The sequence below is a fragment of the Neovison vison genome, chromosome 1, assembly GCF_020171115.1.
Source record: "Neovison vison isolate M4711 chromosome 1, ASM_NN_V1, whole genome shotgun sequence".
In the NCBI taxonomy this organism is placed as follows: domain Eukaryota; kingdom Metazoa; phylum Chordata; class Mammalia; order Carnivora; family Mustelidae; genus Neogale; species Neogale vison.
In genome coordinates, this window is record NC_058091.1 from 20464675 (window position 1) to 20482439 (window position 17765).

General features: G+C 35.4%; 1 protein-coding gene across 1 annotated transcript; it reads left to right on the forward strand.

Annotated features, from left to right (window-relative positions):
- The first annotated feature begins 52 nt into the window (after positions 1 to 52).
- Positions 53 to 17294, forward strand: TUBE1 (tubulin epsilon 1). Its single transcript, XM_044244297.1, has 12 exons — positions 53 to 157; positions 265 to 338; positions 973 to 1025; positions 3959 to 4016; positions 7078 to 7193; positions 8668 to 8789; positions 10985 to 11172; positions 11389 to 11564; positions 12381 to 12521; positions 15011 to 15151; positions 15925 to 16099; positions 16487 to 17294. Exons 1-12 carry the CDS (start codon positions 133 to 135, stop codon positions 16643 to 16645), a joined length of 1428 nt encoding a protein of 475 aa, XP_044100232.1. The 5' UTR covers positions 53 to 132; the 3' UTR covers positions 16646 to 17294.
- The last annotated feature ends 471 nt before the right edge of the window (positions 17295 to 17765 follow it).

Sequence of the window (17765 nt, forward strand, 5' to 3'; positions counted from 1 at the left end):
CAGTGACTTGCGGCAGCAGCGTGACTTACGGCTGCTGGGCGCCTGTAGGCGTGCCGCTGGTAGGCGGAGCTCGCAAGGGAGTTCGAAAGTGGGCGCGGGCTCCCTGGTGCCTTCGTCTGGACGCGCCGTAGTATGACCCAGTCGGTGGTCGTACAGGGTAAGCTGCGGGGGGGTGGGGGGAGGGTAGGGGCTGTCGGTCACCGCGCAAACGGGTGGCCTTGTTTGCCACCTAATGGCTACTCTCGCTCTTCTCGCTTATCGCAGTGGGCCAGTGCGGAAACCAGATCGGCTGCTGCTTCTGGGATCTGGCGCTGAGGGAGCATGCCGCGGTCAACCAGGTACCGGCCCCGCCGCCCGGAGACCCTTCGCCTTTCATCGAGGCTCGTCCAACAAATAAGCAGGAATCAGTCCATTTGATCTTTTCTCTGACCAGTATAAGGCGAATGGGATCTCTTCAGGAAAGAACAACCTGGTTCTTAAACGTATTTTGGGCGTTAGACACAGAACAAACGATGGCCAAAGATATTAGTCTTAAGGCTCCCTGATTGTCAGGGTCTCACTGTTAACAGGATTCTTGTGAAGAGCGATGAGAGAGTATTGGGGAAGTACTCGTAAACTAGGTAACGTATGTCGTGTTATATTATATATGTTATATTCCTGAATTTAATCAGCTTGAAAATGATCACCGGGAATCCAGACAAAGCTTTCGTTTGACGCACCTGTTCTACCCTCCCTGTGGGGACTCCTTTCTTCAGCACCCTCAGCTAAACTTAATCCACAGATTTTATGGCATTTATTCTTTAGGTAGGAAGAATCAGTCTAAGCACTTTATGATAACTTGCATTTTTGCTGTTGTTCTCATAGCCAAATACCAACCATTACAGTATTGTGAGATTATTAAATCGAAAGGATTTCATTTGGGAAAGAGGTAAAACTAATCAAATGTTATAAATATACTTTTTTTCTTTTTAGAAAGGAATTTATGATGAGGCATTAAGCAGCTTCTTTAGAAATGTGGATACCAGGTAAGATGGCATTAAAGTCTATCACATAGCATAATGATTCTTTTCATGACATCAGGTTGGGAGAGTTCTTCAAGGGACAATGAAACAGTTCATAGCTATAAAGAAGTTGTCTGGCTTTTTTGTTTTTCTCATTATAAAAAGCATTTTTTTCTCATTCCCATATCATTCATATTTCTCATATTATTCTGCAGAGCAGGACAGCAAGTTTCCTTTTAAGGCCATTTAAAGGAACAAAAAGAAACTTAAGTGTGCCTTCTGGTTATTTTTTAAAGATTTTATTTATTGGAGAGAGAGTGCACACTAGCACAAGTGGGGCAGAGGGAAAGGAAGAAGGAGACTCCCTGATGAGCAGGGAACCTCATGTGGGGCTCCATCCCAGGACCCCAGGATCATGACCCGAGCAGAAAGCAGACACTTAACCAGCTGAGCCACCCAGGCGCCCCTCATGTGCATTCTTTTAACATGACCTTGATATAAAGTTTTACTGAAAGACTGATGAAAGTTTCCTTCAGGGTATGTTGTTAATGCATTCAAGAATGACTAACCTTTGAAAGAAAAATACATTCTTTACACTTCTGTGACACTATTTGTAGTCAGGAATATTTGTTGTAGGAATAGAATGTGCTAATTGTCAGATTACTTTTGTTTATATAATAAAGAGCATATGTATCTTTTAACTGAAAGTAATTTTAACATTCAAGATACGTCCGTAAGCTTTTAATATTTAATTGTTAAGTTTGTGTATTTTCAAAATAATTAATAAAACTAAACTGTAGTGAACATGAACTAAAAAATATATCATGAAGATCCACCTTCGTATAATTAAAATTCTAGTTCTAAGGGCACCTGGGGTGGTTCAGTGGGTTAAGCCTCTGCCTTCAGCTCAGGTCATGATCTCAGGGTCCTGGGATCGAACCCTGCATGGGCCTCTGCCCAGCAGGGAGCCTGCTTCCCTGTCTCTCTCTGCCTACTTGTGATTTCTCTGTCAAATAAATAATTCTTTTAAGAAAAAAAATTCTAGTTCTAGTTTAAATTAGTTGGTTATTTAATAAATTAGTTGGTTATCAGTTGGGTATTTAAGTTAAGTTATCTCCTAGGGAGGGCTAATTAGAGACTCTACTTCCTTGATAAATCCCAGAATTGGACCCTCAGATTTGCAAACTTAATGTCAAGTAAAGTAACCTAATGTCAACTTGTTAACATCTTGTTAAGGAGTCCATTGCTTTCCAGTACAGGCAGATAATCCAGACTCAAAGAGAATGGGAAATTAAAAAGCAGAAAGTCAATGTAGTAATTGACAGTAGGAACCATAACTCAGGAGCATCAGATCTTCCCTTCCTTTCAAAAACACTTTCTCTTCTCTAGGGAATCTACCTGAAAAGTAATAATCAAGGGTTGCTTGGTGATCATGGAATCAGACCAAGGGGAGGTAGATGTATTACCTTAATGATTGGTGTCATTTATCTTTATTATATGGAGATACCTGTTATGTAGGATTCCCTCTCCCTTGTGAAATAGAACATCCTCTCCCCTAAATACTGTTAAAGAGATGCAAATTTGCCTTTGTCATACTTCCTTTTCTGTGCTTCCCTTCTAACTGAATTCCCACTCTCATCCCCTCTACCCTTGATGGCCAGTCCTTTCATTAAGTATTACTTAGTTGAGACTCAGCCAGGGAGCTATTCTTTCTTAATAAGGTGACTATGTAACTATACTCTCCTGTACTCTGTTTTATAATTTAACGTGAGGGCATTCTTATTTCCCCAATCCCAAGTTTATCCAGAAAGGGGAGATGAGTCTTGGCATTTTACTCTTTCTATGTACTAGCAACACCTGGAACATCTGTTCCATGTTAGTACAAAAGAAAAAGAAAAAAACCTTTCAAAAACACGAGCACATTTTTTGTACACTTCTATGTCTATTTGAGGAAATGACCATACCTTCTTAATAGTGTACTAAGAATTTACCTATACTAGGGCTTAACAAACCTTTCCTACAAAGGACCAGGTGGTAACTATTTTAGGTTTTGAAAACCATAAGGTCTGTGTCACATCTGTTTGATTCTGCGTTGTAATGGGAATGCAGGTATAGCTTACTAGTACCTAAGCAAGTGGGCATGGCTGTGTTTGAATAAAACTTTAGGAAAATAAGCAGCTGCTGAGAGTCAGCCCAAGGACCATAGTTTATTAACCCAACCTATAGCATCATCTCTGTTCAATTCAACCTCCTTTGTTATATTGTCTTCTTGTGAACTGTATTGATTCATACCCTGTGTTTAGTCATAGGTGTAGTTACTTTAATTCAACATGGCATTCTAGGAACAGGCTTAGATATTCAGTGATACATAACCATTGTATCAGTTAATGTGTGTTCAGCTACAGTTAGGAAACCTCAGTAATGATGGCTTATCCAATAAAAGTATCCAGTTATCCCATATAAAGAAATCTGGAAATAGGTGATCTAGTTTTGGAGAAGTTCCTTAAAAGACCAAGGTACTTTCATTTCATATCCTATTGTGTTGGCTTCTTGTCCTCATGTTTGTTTTTTCATAACTATAAAGTGGCAGCCTCCATTCCATGCATCACATCTTTATTCATGTTCAAGGTAGGAAAAGGGAAGAGTTGGCACTGACTACATCTGGTCCTCTTTATCGGAAAAGCTTCCCAGAATATCTCCCTTTTATCTCATTAGTAAGAACTAGATTACATGGCCAGCCCTAACTACAAAGAAAGCCAGGGAAAAAAGTATTCACTTTTCAGCCTAAAGGGAGAGTAAACAAGGGAGAAAAATAGGAAAGGCACCTTCTATATGTTGCCTTTTGTGTCTGCCTCACCATGCCTGTAAGTAGCTTTATATAAACAGGAGTTAATTACCTGACAGCAGTATTAGCCTTTGGGACATCTTATGACCTTTTCTCATTTTTTATCTTTCAGAGTGGTTGGTGATGGTGGCAGTATTTCCAAGGGGAAAATTTGTACTTTGAAAGCACGAGTAAGATCTGTATACTTGGATTCTTATATTGTGTGTCTTTTAAAAATAACTATATTTCTGTAATTATCAGAATTAAATTTTATTTAACTTCTCAAATATAAAAAAAGTATTTACTAAGCCACATTTTAATATAAATATAATTAAGCAGACATTTATATCTGCCTGGAACTTTAGGGAGAAAATTTTGTGGTTAAAGGAAAAACACTATTTTAGCATTTTTTTAATAAATGTTTCAGGGGAAATATACGTCTGGGTAAATGATAACAAAAGGAGCTGTCTTAATTCTACCCTTAGACACATGCTAATGCAGGTTAATTTTTCATTTGAAGGTAATGGAACATTTCTTTGCATCAGTTACTATTCCCAGTCCAAAGCACAGATCGGATCCAGCCACGTTATAGTGAATACCATAACTCTGTTAAGACCTCTTGAATAAAAATTGAGTCAGTCGCCCATATTTAGTCTTAATCTCATTCCAACAACAACACTTCTGCAATTATTTCTCTATAACAACCTGCTTTTTCCAGTTGTTGATCAATAATCTTTGTAACAAAAAAGAAAAGCAGTTTGGATGGAAGGAATTGAGACAGTAAGGATCAGACCTGGAGTCGTGGCTGGAAGAGTAAATAGCAATTGTCTTGTGGTACCTGGGAACTGTCTCCTTGTATCTGAAATCTCAGATGTCCTTGGAAAACAAAATTTAGTGGCAGAGACCCCGTGCTTATAGGCTGTTCCTACATGCTATGGAGAGCACTAACATCCCAATCCAAATCTTACAGAAAAAGTAACATTGACATTTCCTAGAGCACTCCCAGTTTGAGCTCTTTCCCAGTACCCTATCAGTGAGCAAGTAGGAGGTGGAGAAAACACTATTGGGAGAGAATAAATCAGTGTGTCTCTGTCACCTTTGACTTGTCCTGGAAGGTACTCTTCCATTTCTCCTTAGGAGTCTTGGTATTAAGTGACTGTGATCAATGAAGTCTTGGCAAGATAACTTGGTGGTCAGGTCCCTCCACTGTATCCAGTATCCTAGGCTAATGGGTAAATACTCAGAGTTTTGTAAATCCTGTATTACAATCAAGGGAAAGCTCCAAGCCCAGAAAGCTATCACCTGGTTGCTCTTGTGGTAGAAAACAAAAAACATCAAATCCTGAAACAGCTGTGATTCTAGACCTTGGATGGCTGTGTGAGGAACCCAGAATAATTCCTCTTCATTGAATTAATTTCCAAGGGAAAAAACAAATCAAAGGCTTGACATGACTAGAATTGAAAAAGTTCTATACCATGTCAGCATTTTCATGTTCAGTGATGATGACAGTATGATTCTATCCAACCTGACTTCAAGAGGGGCTTGAATGTCAGTTTGTATTCTTCCTCTTGCTTCCTTTGCCAGATTGCAAGGTAACTGAGGGTAGTCTTCCACAAATTATCTTAAAGAAATCTGTTTTGGAACAAGACTGTTATAAGCTATTTTTTTTTTTCTTTTTGTAATCTTACACAACGTGTAGTATACTACTGTTTGCCCATACAGTGAAGTCTCTCTTATGGTTGATTAGGTGTTAAAAGTCAACATCTAGGTAAAACTTGCATATTATCAAAATATCTTAGAAAAATCTTGCCAGTAAATAACCCTATATAGTCCAATATACATGAAGTATATGTATATTGCTTGCTGTATATAAAAGAGCACATTTATAATACATAATTTTATAGTCTTTCTAGTATACTACTGTGATATACTATTGTACAATTAGAAATATATTTCTGACATACTGGGTAAGACTATCTCAGTTGCTTGCTTACAGTAGCATAGTTAATTCCACAAACACTTTAATTCACAGAATTTAAATGGGCATAAGTTGCAACCCCACGGTAGTCAGTATTCCATAAATGTCACACTTGACTATCTCAATAGGTAGGCGAGCATGGCATTTGATGGTGAAGACTGAAGGTTCTGTAGCCAGGCTAACCAAGTGTGAATTTCTACTCCTTCACAGAGCCAGGTGATCACAGCTAAGTGATACAGCTTTCCTAGGCCTCAGTTTTCTCAAGGGTAAGGCAGGGGTAATTATATACCTATTCATAGGGTTCTGAGGATCAAATGGGGTAATATGTACAAAGCACATAGAGACACTGTAAGTTCTTAAAGTCACGGGGTCACAAGAAGTAAAAAAGCCCGTAAACCAAGCACTTTCTCTGATACTGAATCAAAGAGTTAATAGCTTTGTAGTGTATTCTAAAGTTATTTCAGAATTTTTTCAGCTTTTTTATTTAACTAATTATTTTACTTTTTCACTTGTCTTCCTCGGTGTAGAAAACCTGGAAGTACAAAACAGTGAGGGTAGAGGGTATATAATCCTATTGCCGAGCTATCCCTGCCTACATTTTGCTGTGTTTCCCTCCAATCTTTTCTATTTTTCTTTCCATACTTAATTTTATGTTTTATATTCTCATTTTCTTCAAAGTAGTAAAGGTTATTGCCCATGTCAATAGTGTTTGTAGTAATGAATTAGGTTTTTTTGGGAGTAGGGACCTTGTTGTCACCTTTGACTTCTATCCAGGGCCTTGGTTTGCATCTGATAGTAAGTTTACTGATCTGAATTGAACCGTTTTGGACTGTGATTCATGAAGAGCAGCATGGTTGTTCCTGCTGAGCAAGTGCATTAACATACCATATATTTATTGAGAATTTTTTTCTGGTTAGGGCGCCTTCTAAATTTCTGAGACCTTGTTCTCAAAACATTTACAATCCATAGGCACAGGAGTAAAAAAAGTGTTAGAAAATCAGTTGAGGGGATTAGTCAGTTCTTCCCCCCACCCCAGGCGGTATTTTGGAGTAGACTGAGAGTTTAGAACCCACCTTTTAATTGTACCCTACCTCCTGAGCAGAGTGAAATTATTTTTTCATTCTTATAACAGATTCTACATAAAGATTCAAATAAAGATTTGACTAAGCTTAAACTATAAAAAGAACAATGCAACTTTTAGTTCAAAAATTCATTTACAGAGTTACTAGCTCTAAAGACAAGTAAGCTAATTCGATTTTATTTCTCTTTCTCAGGCTGTCTTGATTGACATGGAGGAAGGGGTAGTAAATGAAATTCTGCAGGGACCATTGAGAGATGTGTTTGATAGCAAGCAGCTCATCACTGATATTTCTGGCTCGGGGAATAACTGGTGAGAACATGCTGTATGTAAAAAAATGAATGTCATCTCAAAAAAAATGATCTTTCCTTCTTTCTAATAGGTCCTGCTGATAGGAAAGCGAGATCTACCTGCCAGACCTGCCTCTAGGCTTTTTGGCCATTCATCTTTCCCTGGATAAATGATGGGGTTTCTCAGTGCTGAAAAGTCCCCCTATTACGGTTTTTTCTCACCATTTTTTAGAAAAAATCATGAAAAGTAGATTTACTAAATTCCTTGTAATTGATTCTTACATAATACTAGTGACAAAAGTTTTAACGATTTTTATAAACTGTTCTCTTACCTACACTATTTGATTCTATCAAGTTCTCCAGTTGGTCAGACTTGACAGGACTGCTAGGAAGTGCAAGCTAGACCAGTGTCCCAGCATTAAAGCTCAGCCAAAGGCTGTGTTTCTCATAAATATATAACTGTCTGTTCTCTTTAATGGGGTAAAAAGCTTCAACGATGATCATTGAAATTTACATTGAGACTGTTTTTGCTGTTGTTTAAAAATTAAGTTGACTCCTTATTATTTGCAAATCTAATGTTTACTATTTTCTCTATTTGCAGTCTTTCTCTCAGGTTCCTAATGTGTAGTGATATCATTTCACTAAAGCATGAATTTGCTGGGTGCCTGGCTGACTCAGAAGAGCGTGCAGCTCTTGATCTTGGGGTCATTAGTTTGAGCCCCATGTTGGGGGAAGAGATGACTCTTATAAATAAAACTTTAAAACATGAGTTTACATTTTGCCTTCTTAGAAACTTCATATGGGGAGAACCAGCCACTAAATGAATTCACCTGCCCACTTAACTGGCTTTTCACTAATTGTGTAACTTTTTCTATAATTTTTGAGTTATACAACCTGTGTCACAGGGAAGTCATTCGTTTTTTTAATCATTTCTTAATACATCAAAGTGCTCCTTGCAAACTGATTATCAGAAAGGCTTGCAGAGCCTTATGAATTTCAGTTTTCTATTGTGTATTATTTCAACTAATGATAACAGGATGTGACCAATGTTTTCTCCTATATTAAACCAATATGTTCAAATTTTTTTCTTTTTAATGTCTTTCTAGTTGACCAAATTCTGCTCTTCAATGTGTAAAACTTACTGCAATCAGAGTTTATATTAAATGGAAATGAGAAAAAACTATGTAATTAAAGTCATATTTATACCTTAAAAAAAAGGAGAAAGAGAAGATAAATTTAGAAAACCATAGTTTAATATCTATTGATAATGAGCTATTTTATCAGGATATTTGAGGATTATAGACCTTTATATTTGTTACATTTTCTATCTAGTATCTTTGAAATATCACAATATGATTTATTCATATGAAACAAGAATTAGTATAGTAAAAATCTTTAAGTTTTTCTGTAATCTTTTCATTTAGTTCAGAAGCAATCAAATCTTGAAATAATAAATGTCAGGGTATTTTTGTAATTTATATCCTTTTTTTTTTCAGGGCTGTGGGGCACAAAGTTTTTGGCAATCTTTATCAAGAACAGATTTTAGAGAAACTCCGAAAGTCGGCAGAGCACTGTGATTGTTTGCAGTGTTTTTTTATAATACATTCCATGGGAGGAGGTAAAGTTACTCACTCATTTCCCTATACCAATGTGAAAGTGTAAGTGGGAATTCGTTTTGCGAACCGTAGCCTGTTTTCAGACCTATGCTTAATAAAGGTACAACTTTTAACACTGTATGTGTTTGAGTATATACATAACTGCTTCTTATTTTAAATTTTTGTCAAATTTTGTTGCTATTACCATTGTTTATAAATTGAAGCCCTTTTAAAAGTCAAGACAACCGAATCTAAAGTTTTTTCTTCTTCTACTTTTAGTTCTTTCATAAAATTTCCAGCTACATTTCAGTGTATGTGAGCTTTCTGGGAATCCTGCCTTTGTCCTAGGAGTTTGCTTGCGTAGACTCATATACTGCCTAGAAACTAAGCATTTCTGGCTTGTTCATAGGTATCTTTGCTAAGAAATATCAGTACTCTTTAACTGCTTCCCAACCTTTCTTGTGTCCAATAAGAGACATAGATAAATCCTTTTAGTCAGCTCCTTTAAACCATTCCTCACATAGTAATTGCTATGATTAAATGACCTAGATTAAATGATCTGCATTGCTTTCTTTCCCCAGGGAAGCCTGTACCTTGCAAATGAAGTATTTTGCTCCTGTTTTATGAACTAGACACATACCGTATTTTGCTAATTTCCAAAAGGATTAGTGAGTTTTAAAAGAAAAGTTTGCCATACTAATTTTCTCCAAGCTCAGATTAAGATTTTATATTCAGCAGATTATATAAGTTGATTTTTGTTAAAAGATTTTATTTATTTATTTATTTATTTATTTATTTATTTATTTGAAAGAGAGAGATCCCAAGTAGACAGAGAGGCAAGCAGAGAGAGAGGGGAAAGTAGGCTCCCTGCCGAGCAGGGAGCCCGATGCAGGGCTGGATCTCAGGACCCTGAGACCATAACCCCAGCCGAAGGCAGAGGCCCAACCCACTGAACCACCCAGGCTCCCCCATAAATTGATTTTTATACATATTATTCAGTATGAACATTTTAAAATTAAAGTGATAACTTCTATGTAACCATGCCTTTAGAAGACCATCACAATCGTTAAGAAACAAATTCTTTATCTACTAGCATAATTAACCTGCAAGTTTTGGTAAGTTTTCAAAAAACCAATTTGATTTATAGTTAATTGTAGTGCCTTTTTTAATCCCTCTATTGTTCAAAATCTCAGAAGACTATACTTTATTCATAATTTACTGACAAAAATAAATAATAGTGAAGGTTAAAAATGGTCTCCTTTCTGACATCTAAGTCCTAGATTGTCCTCACAGGTCATCAAATCTGCCTATGTCTGTCCTTCCAGATATTTTCTATGCCTTTAAAAGTGTGTGTGTGTGTTTTAATATAAGATCATGCGGTGCATATTATTCCAACATTTTTTCACTTTATGTCCTTCTTGATTGTCTTTCATTATCTTCTCTGTCTCCAAGAATTCAATTGTGTTAATACATACTTTCTGAAGTCCATTTCCCACACTAGTGGATGTTCAGTAGTTCATGGTATTTAGTTATTACAAACAAGCCCCACTTGACTATCTGGTACATACATTTCTGCCCGTTTATGCCCCTACAGCTGTAGGTAATATTCCCAAAAGGAAGCTGTAGGTAATATTCCCAATATTCTTTGGGAGCAAAGAATACATTTTAAATTTTGATTGATATTAATAAGTACTTTCCTACTTTATTTCACCAATCCGTATTAGAAACAATCTATATGGATTTATTTCCCCACACTGTCACTAACATTGAGTATTATAAAACATTAATATATTCAAAATTAGATTGTTTTAACTTGGATTTCTTTTATTAGAAGAAGGGTTGACCATCCTCACATCTAGTCCACCACTTGATTTATTATGAATTATATATTTACATACTTTACCCATTTTCTGTTGTACTATTCGTGGTTTTTTCGTTGTTGATTTGTGAGACCTCTTTATTGAAGAAATTTAGCCCTTCATATGTGTTGGAGATTTTTTCCTTAGTTTGCCTTTTTCATTTTGTTTATACGTTTCATATGTGTATGTATATATTTTTTTTTAATTTTTAATGGAATCAAAACTCTCTTCTATATAATGCTCTGGTTTTAAAAATATGTTCCTATCAAAAGAAGCCATAAAATTCCAAGTTCCTCACAATTTTATTTTGAATAGTTTATGCTGGGTTTTTGTTTTTGTTTTGCAATTTTAATTCTCAGGCACAGGATCTGGACTTGGCACATTTCTTTTAAAGATGCTTAAGGATGAATTCCCAGAAGTATACAGATTCGTGACTTCAGTTTATCCTTCTGGTGAGGATGATGTCATAACCTCACCTTACAATAGCATCTTGGCAATGAAGGAACTCAACGAGCATGCAGACTGTGTGTTGCCCATTGATAACCAAGTAAGAAATGACACTGTAATTTATGGATATATATACGTTCAGTCTTGTGTTACACTTATATGTGCATAGGAAACATTCTCATCATTTTTCAGCCTTCCCATCTAAGAGGAAAAATAAGTTTAAATTGTTTTTCCTACTCTTCTTTCCTTCCTGGTAAAATGTCATCTATGTCCACTCTCGTTAATAGCTTCTCTCCCAATATTTTCCCTTTAAAAGTCTTTATTTGACATCATTAGCAAAATTGACCTGATGGTGAATTCTGGAAAGTTGGGCACAACTATAAAGCCAAAGAGTCTGGTTACTTCAAGTGCTGGGGCTGTTAAGAAACGGCACCAGAAGCCCTTTGATGCAATGAACAACATTGTGGCCAATTTGCTGCTGAACCTAACAAGGTAATCCTATTAATGGCAAAACTTAAGACAGTTTGAAAACTTCACTTGTCCTATGATGATGCTTGTAGTAGCATTTTTGTAATAGCATCTTTCAGGTTTTCTACGTCACAGGAGGTTTTTTTAAATTTTATTTTATTCTGTCTAGTGTTTTCAGATCTTGGAGTGATAGACTAGAACTTTAATTTCTGTTACTCCAAAGCATTATTTTCCCAGGTATATTCCAAAGAATATTAATAGGTATTAAGTGAAAAAAGTTTGCCACAGATAAACACATAAGACCTTGGTTAGATAACAGTAAGCATATTTTTTTTTTTGCTGTAGATTGCCTCATCTTCTAAAGCAGCTAATGTTTATCTCCTTATTGTTAGTTGGTCCAAAATATTTCCTTGACTTTGATCTGGAAGGCTGCTTTGGCATTATTATATTCCAAATTGTAGAGCACATCAGGCAGACCCTTGAAGAATTTAATGAAGTTTATAGAATAATTAAATAATTATTGACCTGTATGTGTTTAATTCAAAGTCTGTTTTAAGTAAGATATTTTTGTATGAGTCATGTGCAACATAATAGTGTCTTGGTTACACGTCATATAATCCACAAATAAGAATTGATACAGATGTTGTGTGTTATACTTTAATTATCTTTATACATGTTATTCATGATACAAAGTTTTACTAATACAAAAAAAGCATATATTCTCTACTGAAGAACAGTATGCAAAAGGATTTAAGAATGCCTGCTGAATAGTAAAGCTACTTCAAAGTATAAAATTTTAACATTCAATTTTTTTCTCTTGCTTTAATGTTAATTTTTTAGCTCTGCAAGGTTTGAAGGGTCCCTTAACATGGACCTTAATGAAATCAGCATGAATTTAGTTCCTTTTCCACAACTGCATTATCTTGTGTCAAGCCTAACACCTCTCTATACACTGGCAGATGTTAACATTCCTACCCGAAGGTAAGATACAGTAACTTTATTCCAATGACTTGATTACTTGAATTACCTTTTTTCAAAAGTTTTTTTTAAACTTTTAACTCTGGGTATTTTTTTCATGTCATTTTCTTTGTGTCATTTTCATTATTTGAATGCTTTATTTACAAGTCATTGTTTAAAAAATCAGTATTAAACTATTTGACATTAAATCTTAATTTTTGAGCTGATGAAATTCCTAAAGATTTGGTTTTTATTGAAAAAGATTTCAGGGCTTTGCAATCTGACATACATAAGTCTCAATGCCAATTTGTCACTAGCTAGCTATAGGACCTTGGGCAGGTGCACGTACCTCATATGCTTATTGGATATCTTAAATAAGAATATCTTTAAAGCTCTTACCACAGTCCAGCATCATAGAAGGCTTTCCAGTGTTACTGTTTATGGTAGCTGCTATATATCATTTCCAGAACACCTTGTTTTGTAACTGCGTGTCATTTATAAGCATAAAACTTAATTAGTCTACTTAACAAAAAAATGTAGTTGAAAAATATTCTGAGCACATACAGTGATGATAAGCTTGAAAAGGTCCCACTGGCATCCACAGCTGACTGAAGGAAAAGGTCCTGTCAAACTCTAAGAGGAAAGTATGTAAATGATAAAAACCAGATGAAAGGTCTTTTTTGTAGTTTAAATTTTGACAAAGTAATAATTCTATACTATAGATATCACAGTGCTATTGAATAACTTTTATTTAAGCTGTTAACAAATAACCCAGTTATGCCAACTAGTAGACCCAGTTATGCCAACTAGTAGATAGGACTCTTTCTGCATGGGACGCCGATGACCTTAAGTGACTTGCATTGTATATGGGACATGGTAATCATTCACTAAATGATCATGTTATTATCAGCCCCACATATTAAAAATTAGTGTATTTAAATGTGCATCTTCAGTATGGACACATAGAATGTAAATTGGTGCTAAACTATTTACTGTACAATAATGATAGCCCAGACATTTTTACATTTAATTCTTAAAAAGTAAAGATGGCAGGGACGGCTGGGTGGCTCAGTTGGTTAAGCAGCTGCCTTCAGCTCAGGTCATGATCCCAATGTCCCGGGATCGAGCCCCACATCGGGCTCCTTGCTCTGCAGGGAGCCTGCTTCTCCCTCTGCCTCTGCCTGCCACTCTGTCTGCCTGTGCTCGCTCTCTCTCTCTCTGACAAATAAATAAATAAAATCTTTAAATAAATAAATAAAGATGGCAAATTTCTAATTAAGTCCAGCATAAAGAAAAAAATGCTTGACTTGGTCTTTCAACCTGAATATTTCAGAGCCAATTAAACTTCTTTTAACCCTGCTTTTTGGCATATTTTAATAAAAATTATACTGTTGCAGCATTTTGTATTCATATAATCATTGTTTGTAACAAAGGTTTATTTTTAAAATGTGTTTGTTATAATGTATAAGGGACTTTAAAGATTTTATACTCGTAGAGAACTTGTCACAGTATTCTTTCTATCGTTGTGTCTTTTTACCGCTTTCTGATGTAATATAGATATTTCAGAGGCTGTCAGCCTGAGCACATTTATCCTTGAGTAAAATAATAAATTGTTCTAAAATTGTACTATTAGAAGTCAGTTTTAAAGCTCTTCAATTTCTCGTAGTGAGAATGGTTTTTGTTGTGCCTTTTATTAATTAGTCCTGTACCTTATCTCATTTTTAATCACACAAAAATAAAATAAGCACATATAAAGGAGTGTTTTAGATTTTTTGAAATTCCATATTTCTAATGTAAATAAAGATAAGTATCCCAAAATTACAAAAAGCTCCTTACTAGTTTTTATATTTTGCAGCAGAGGATAAATCAAGAATGAGTTTGCCCACTTGTTGGATAGTGGTTCTTATCCTTTTCTGGGTTTCCTTAAAATGCCCAAAAGCACATATACACCAAAATTTTGAACACAGTAGCAGAGGATTTACTAACCTCCCACAGCTCTTCATTCCCTAATGGAGTCTTCTGTTCTTGCTATCATATAACCAAGATCAAATGTAAGCCCCAGTAGAGTAGAAATTTTTGCTGCTCAAGGGTCTCTTGCACTTAGAATAGTGCCTGGCACATAGTAGGCATTCATAAATATGTGTTGAATGAGTAGGTAACACAGTGTGATTTCTGCAGCTCTTCCCAGTTTGCAGATTCAGCACACAGAATCTAGAGTTATCTAGGGAACCTGATATTTGTATTAAGTGGGATATAAGAACCAGGCTGGGTGGGGCTCTAGGATCCTGTCTATTACATATAGTATGTTAGCACCTTGTTCTTCTCTTTAAATAAAGGATAAAAGGTGTCCTCCTCTGTTGTTTCTTATCAAGATTGTTTTGAGAAAATGATCACTGAAATGGAGGTGTTTGTATGTGATGTTTATTTACATATAAGTGACTATCTTTGCACTTTGTAGTTCTACACAGAAGAAATAATATTTTGTAAAAACAGTGATTCTTTCATTGTTCTAGGTTGGATCAGATGTTTTCAGATGCCTTTAGTAAAGATCACCAGCTAATTCGGGCCGACCCCAAACATAGTCTGTACCTCGCCTGTGCCCTTATGGTTAGAGGAAATGTACAGGTTTCAGATCTTCGCAGAAATATTGAAAGGTTTGATTTTATATTTTCATGATAATTTATGTGTACCACCTGTGACAGTGTAGCAGCATAGTAGTTCAAATGGCCTCTCTTCAAATTCAACTGTTGCCATTTAACTAAAGGGTGACCTTGAGCAAATTACTTCGCCTCTCTTAGCCTTATTTTTCTCAAATGTAAAATGAGAAATAATAATGGTACAAAGTTGTTATTTATGGATGGCACCTGGGTGGCTCAGTGGGTTAAGCCTCTGCCTTGGGCTCAGGTCATGATCTCAAGGTCCTGAGATCCAGCCCCACATCGGGCTCTCTGCTCAGCAGAGAGCCTGCTTCCCTCTCTCTGCCTGCCTCTCTGCCTCTCCGTCACATAAATAAATAAAATCTTCAAAGTTGTTATTTATGAATAGTGAATGATATTGGAGATATTTTATTTTCTGAAAATATTCAGAAAATTTAACTACTGTTGTTGTATTACTACCACTACACTGCTTCTAAGTGTATGTTTTACTATTTTTTGACAGTCTATTTTTAGGAAAACTACTCTTTTGAATTACAAAGTAAGGAAATTGCAATATTTTCATCTCTTTTTTATCCCAGATTCAATGTATCCCTAACTAAATAACCCTGTAGCTCACTGTCAGACTGTACCACGAGACCGCTAATAGTGAAAAATAGGTAACTTACATTATATACTGACCAATTAGAATGGTACCATGAGTAATGTCCGCTGCCATGTATGGCAGACACTTTCAGTACCTTCGTTCTCACCTTTCGGTTTTTGTATCTCAGATTAAAACCTTCTCTACAGTTTGTCTCCTGGAACCAAGAAGGCTGGAAGACCAGCCTGTGTTCAGTACCTCCTGTGGGTCATTCCCATTCATTATTAGCTCTAGCAAATAACACATGTGTGAAGCCTACCTTCATGGAACTGAGAGAGAGATTCATGAGGCTGTACAAGAAAAAGGTAATTATCAGTACATAATAACCACATGTGTTTATTTTGGCTATTTGAGAGGTCTTCTCACGAATTACACTATCAAATCACGGGCAATCCTGATGGCTGTGTTCACTGTACAGATTATAACTGAAGAGGAGAGGTTTACTCAGACTATGTAAAGGAGAAATAGTGTGAGTTTACAGGCTTTGAGTTGCCCTTTCTCTTGTAAAGCTGAGTGAACTCTCAGACTATGTAAAGGAGAAATATTGTGAGTTTACAGAATTTGAGTTGCCCTTTCTCTTGTAAAGCTGAGTGAACTATCATTTTAATAAAGAATTTTTTATGTTTTGGGATAATTGCATATGTATTAAATTTTCTAAAAATGGTCAGCATTATCCAGTTTTTTATTTATAGGCTCACCTTCATCACTATCTACAAATTGAAGGGATGGAAGAAAGCTGTTTCATGGAAGCTCTTTCATCTTTATCGGGGCTCATAGAGGAATATAACCAACTGGATGCCACGAAAAGCATGCCTGTGGAAGATTTTCCCAGACTAAGCGTAGCTATGTGAAAAAGAAACCCCAAGATACAACTTTGATTTTGTCATCTTTTCTTTCAGTTTCAGAATTTTTGTAATTCAGAAAATCCAATTTGCACTTTTCCTATTAGAAAGCACTTTTGTCGTTTAAAAAAAAAAAAAGTGATTTTCATTTCATCACAATTTGTGGATGATAACCAGTCTGTGAAATTAGTGAAGTCCTACTACCTCAACTTCAAACATTTGTCTTCAGAAAATTCCCCTTTTCCAATATGAGAAAACAGAATTCTTCAGTATTTTAATTTATATTCTCATATTTAGGCACTTAAATACAGTGATAATCAGGTCTTCAATAAAGATCTTACAAGGTATATTTTTATATTTATTTATAATTTATTTTTTCATATTCTGTTTAAATTCTAATTTTTTTAAAAGCAAGTACGAGGAGTAGTAGAACACAATATAAATACATCTATGTAGTACCCACTAACTTTTCAGGGATAGGTTTTATTACATCTCTAAAGGAGGTTTTGGTTTCTTCTTTGGGTAACCACATGTTTGCACTCAAAGAATCCAAATTTACATTTATTTTAACATGTATATGTATTAAATTATCTTTAACTATAATGCTTTTTTATTAAAACAGTTGATTTCATAATAAATGTCTATTTTTTAAACAGTATTGCTTGTTGTTGGATTTGCTTATTACCATTTATATAAGCAAATAAAACATTACTTAGCTTGACATCTTCTAAAGTTTACAGGAAAATGGCTATAATAGTCTAGGGAACGTGTTCCAGTTGTAATCTCCAGTTATAGTTTTAACATTAAATTAACTTTAATTACAATTTATAATTTAAATCCATAGGTGGATTTATCACTTAAGAAAGTAATTTTGGAGAACAATTTATTTTCTAGCCATAATAATCTGTGCTTTCTTTAGTGTCAAGTCTTTAAGTTTCTTTCCTTTTCAAAGTACGGATACTGTTCTTGATCTTTATCTTGGAAATTTCATTTTTTACAGTATTTCGTATAGAAACTTTTAGTTTACAGTTGTCAATAATGGCCAAAGAAGTTCTATTTTCTTTTAAAAGAAATCTTAATAAACTGATACTCAGGATAGGGTAGTGGAAATTATATTTGCAGTTTAATC

Coding starts and splice junctions, on each gene's coding strand:
- TUBE1 (XM_044244297.1), top strand. CDS start 133: ATGACCCAGTCGGTGGTCGTACAGG. Junction 1,026..3,958: donor TTTAGAAATGTGGATACCAG/GTAAGATGGCAT, acceptor TTTATCTTTCAG/AGTGGTTGGTGATGGTGGCA. Junction 15,152..15,924: donor CTTCGCAGAAATATTGAAAG/GTTTGATTTTAT, acceptor TTTGTATCTCAG/ATTAAAACCTTCTCTACAGT.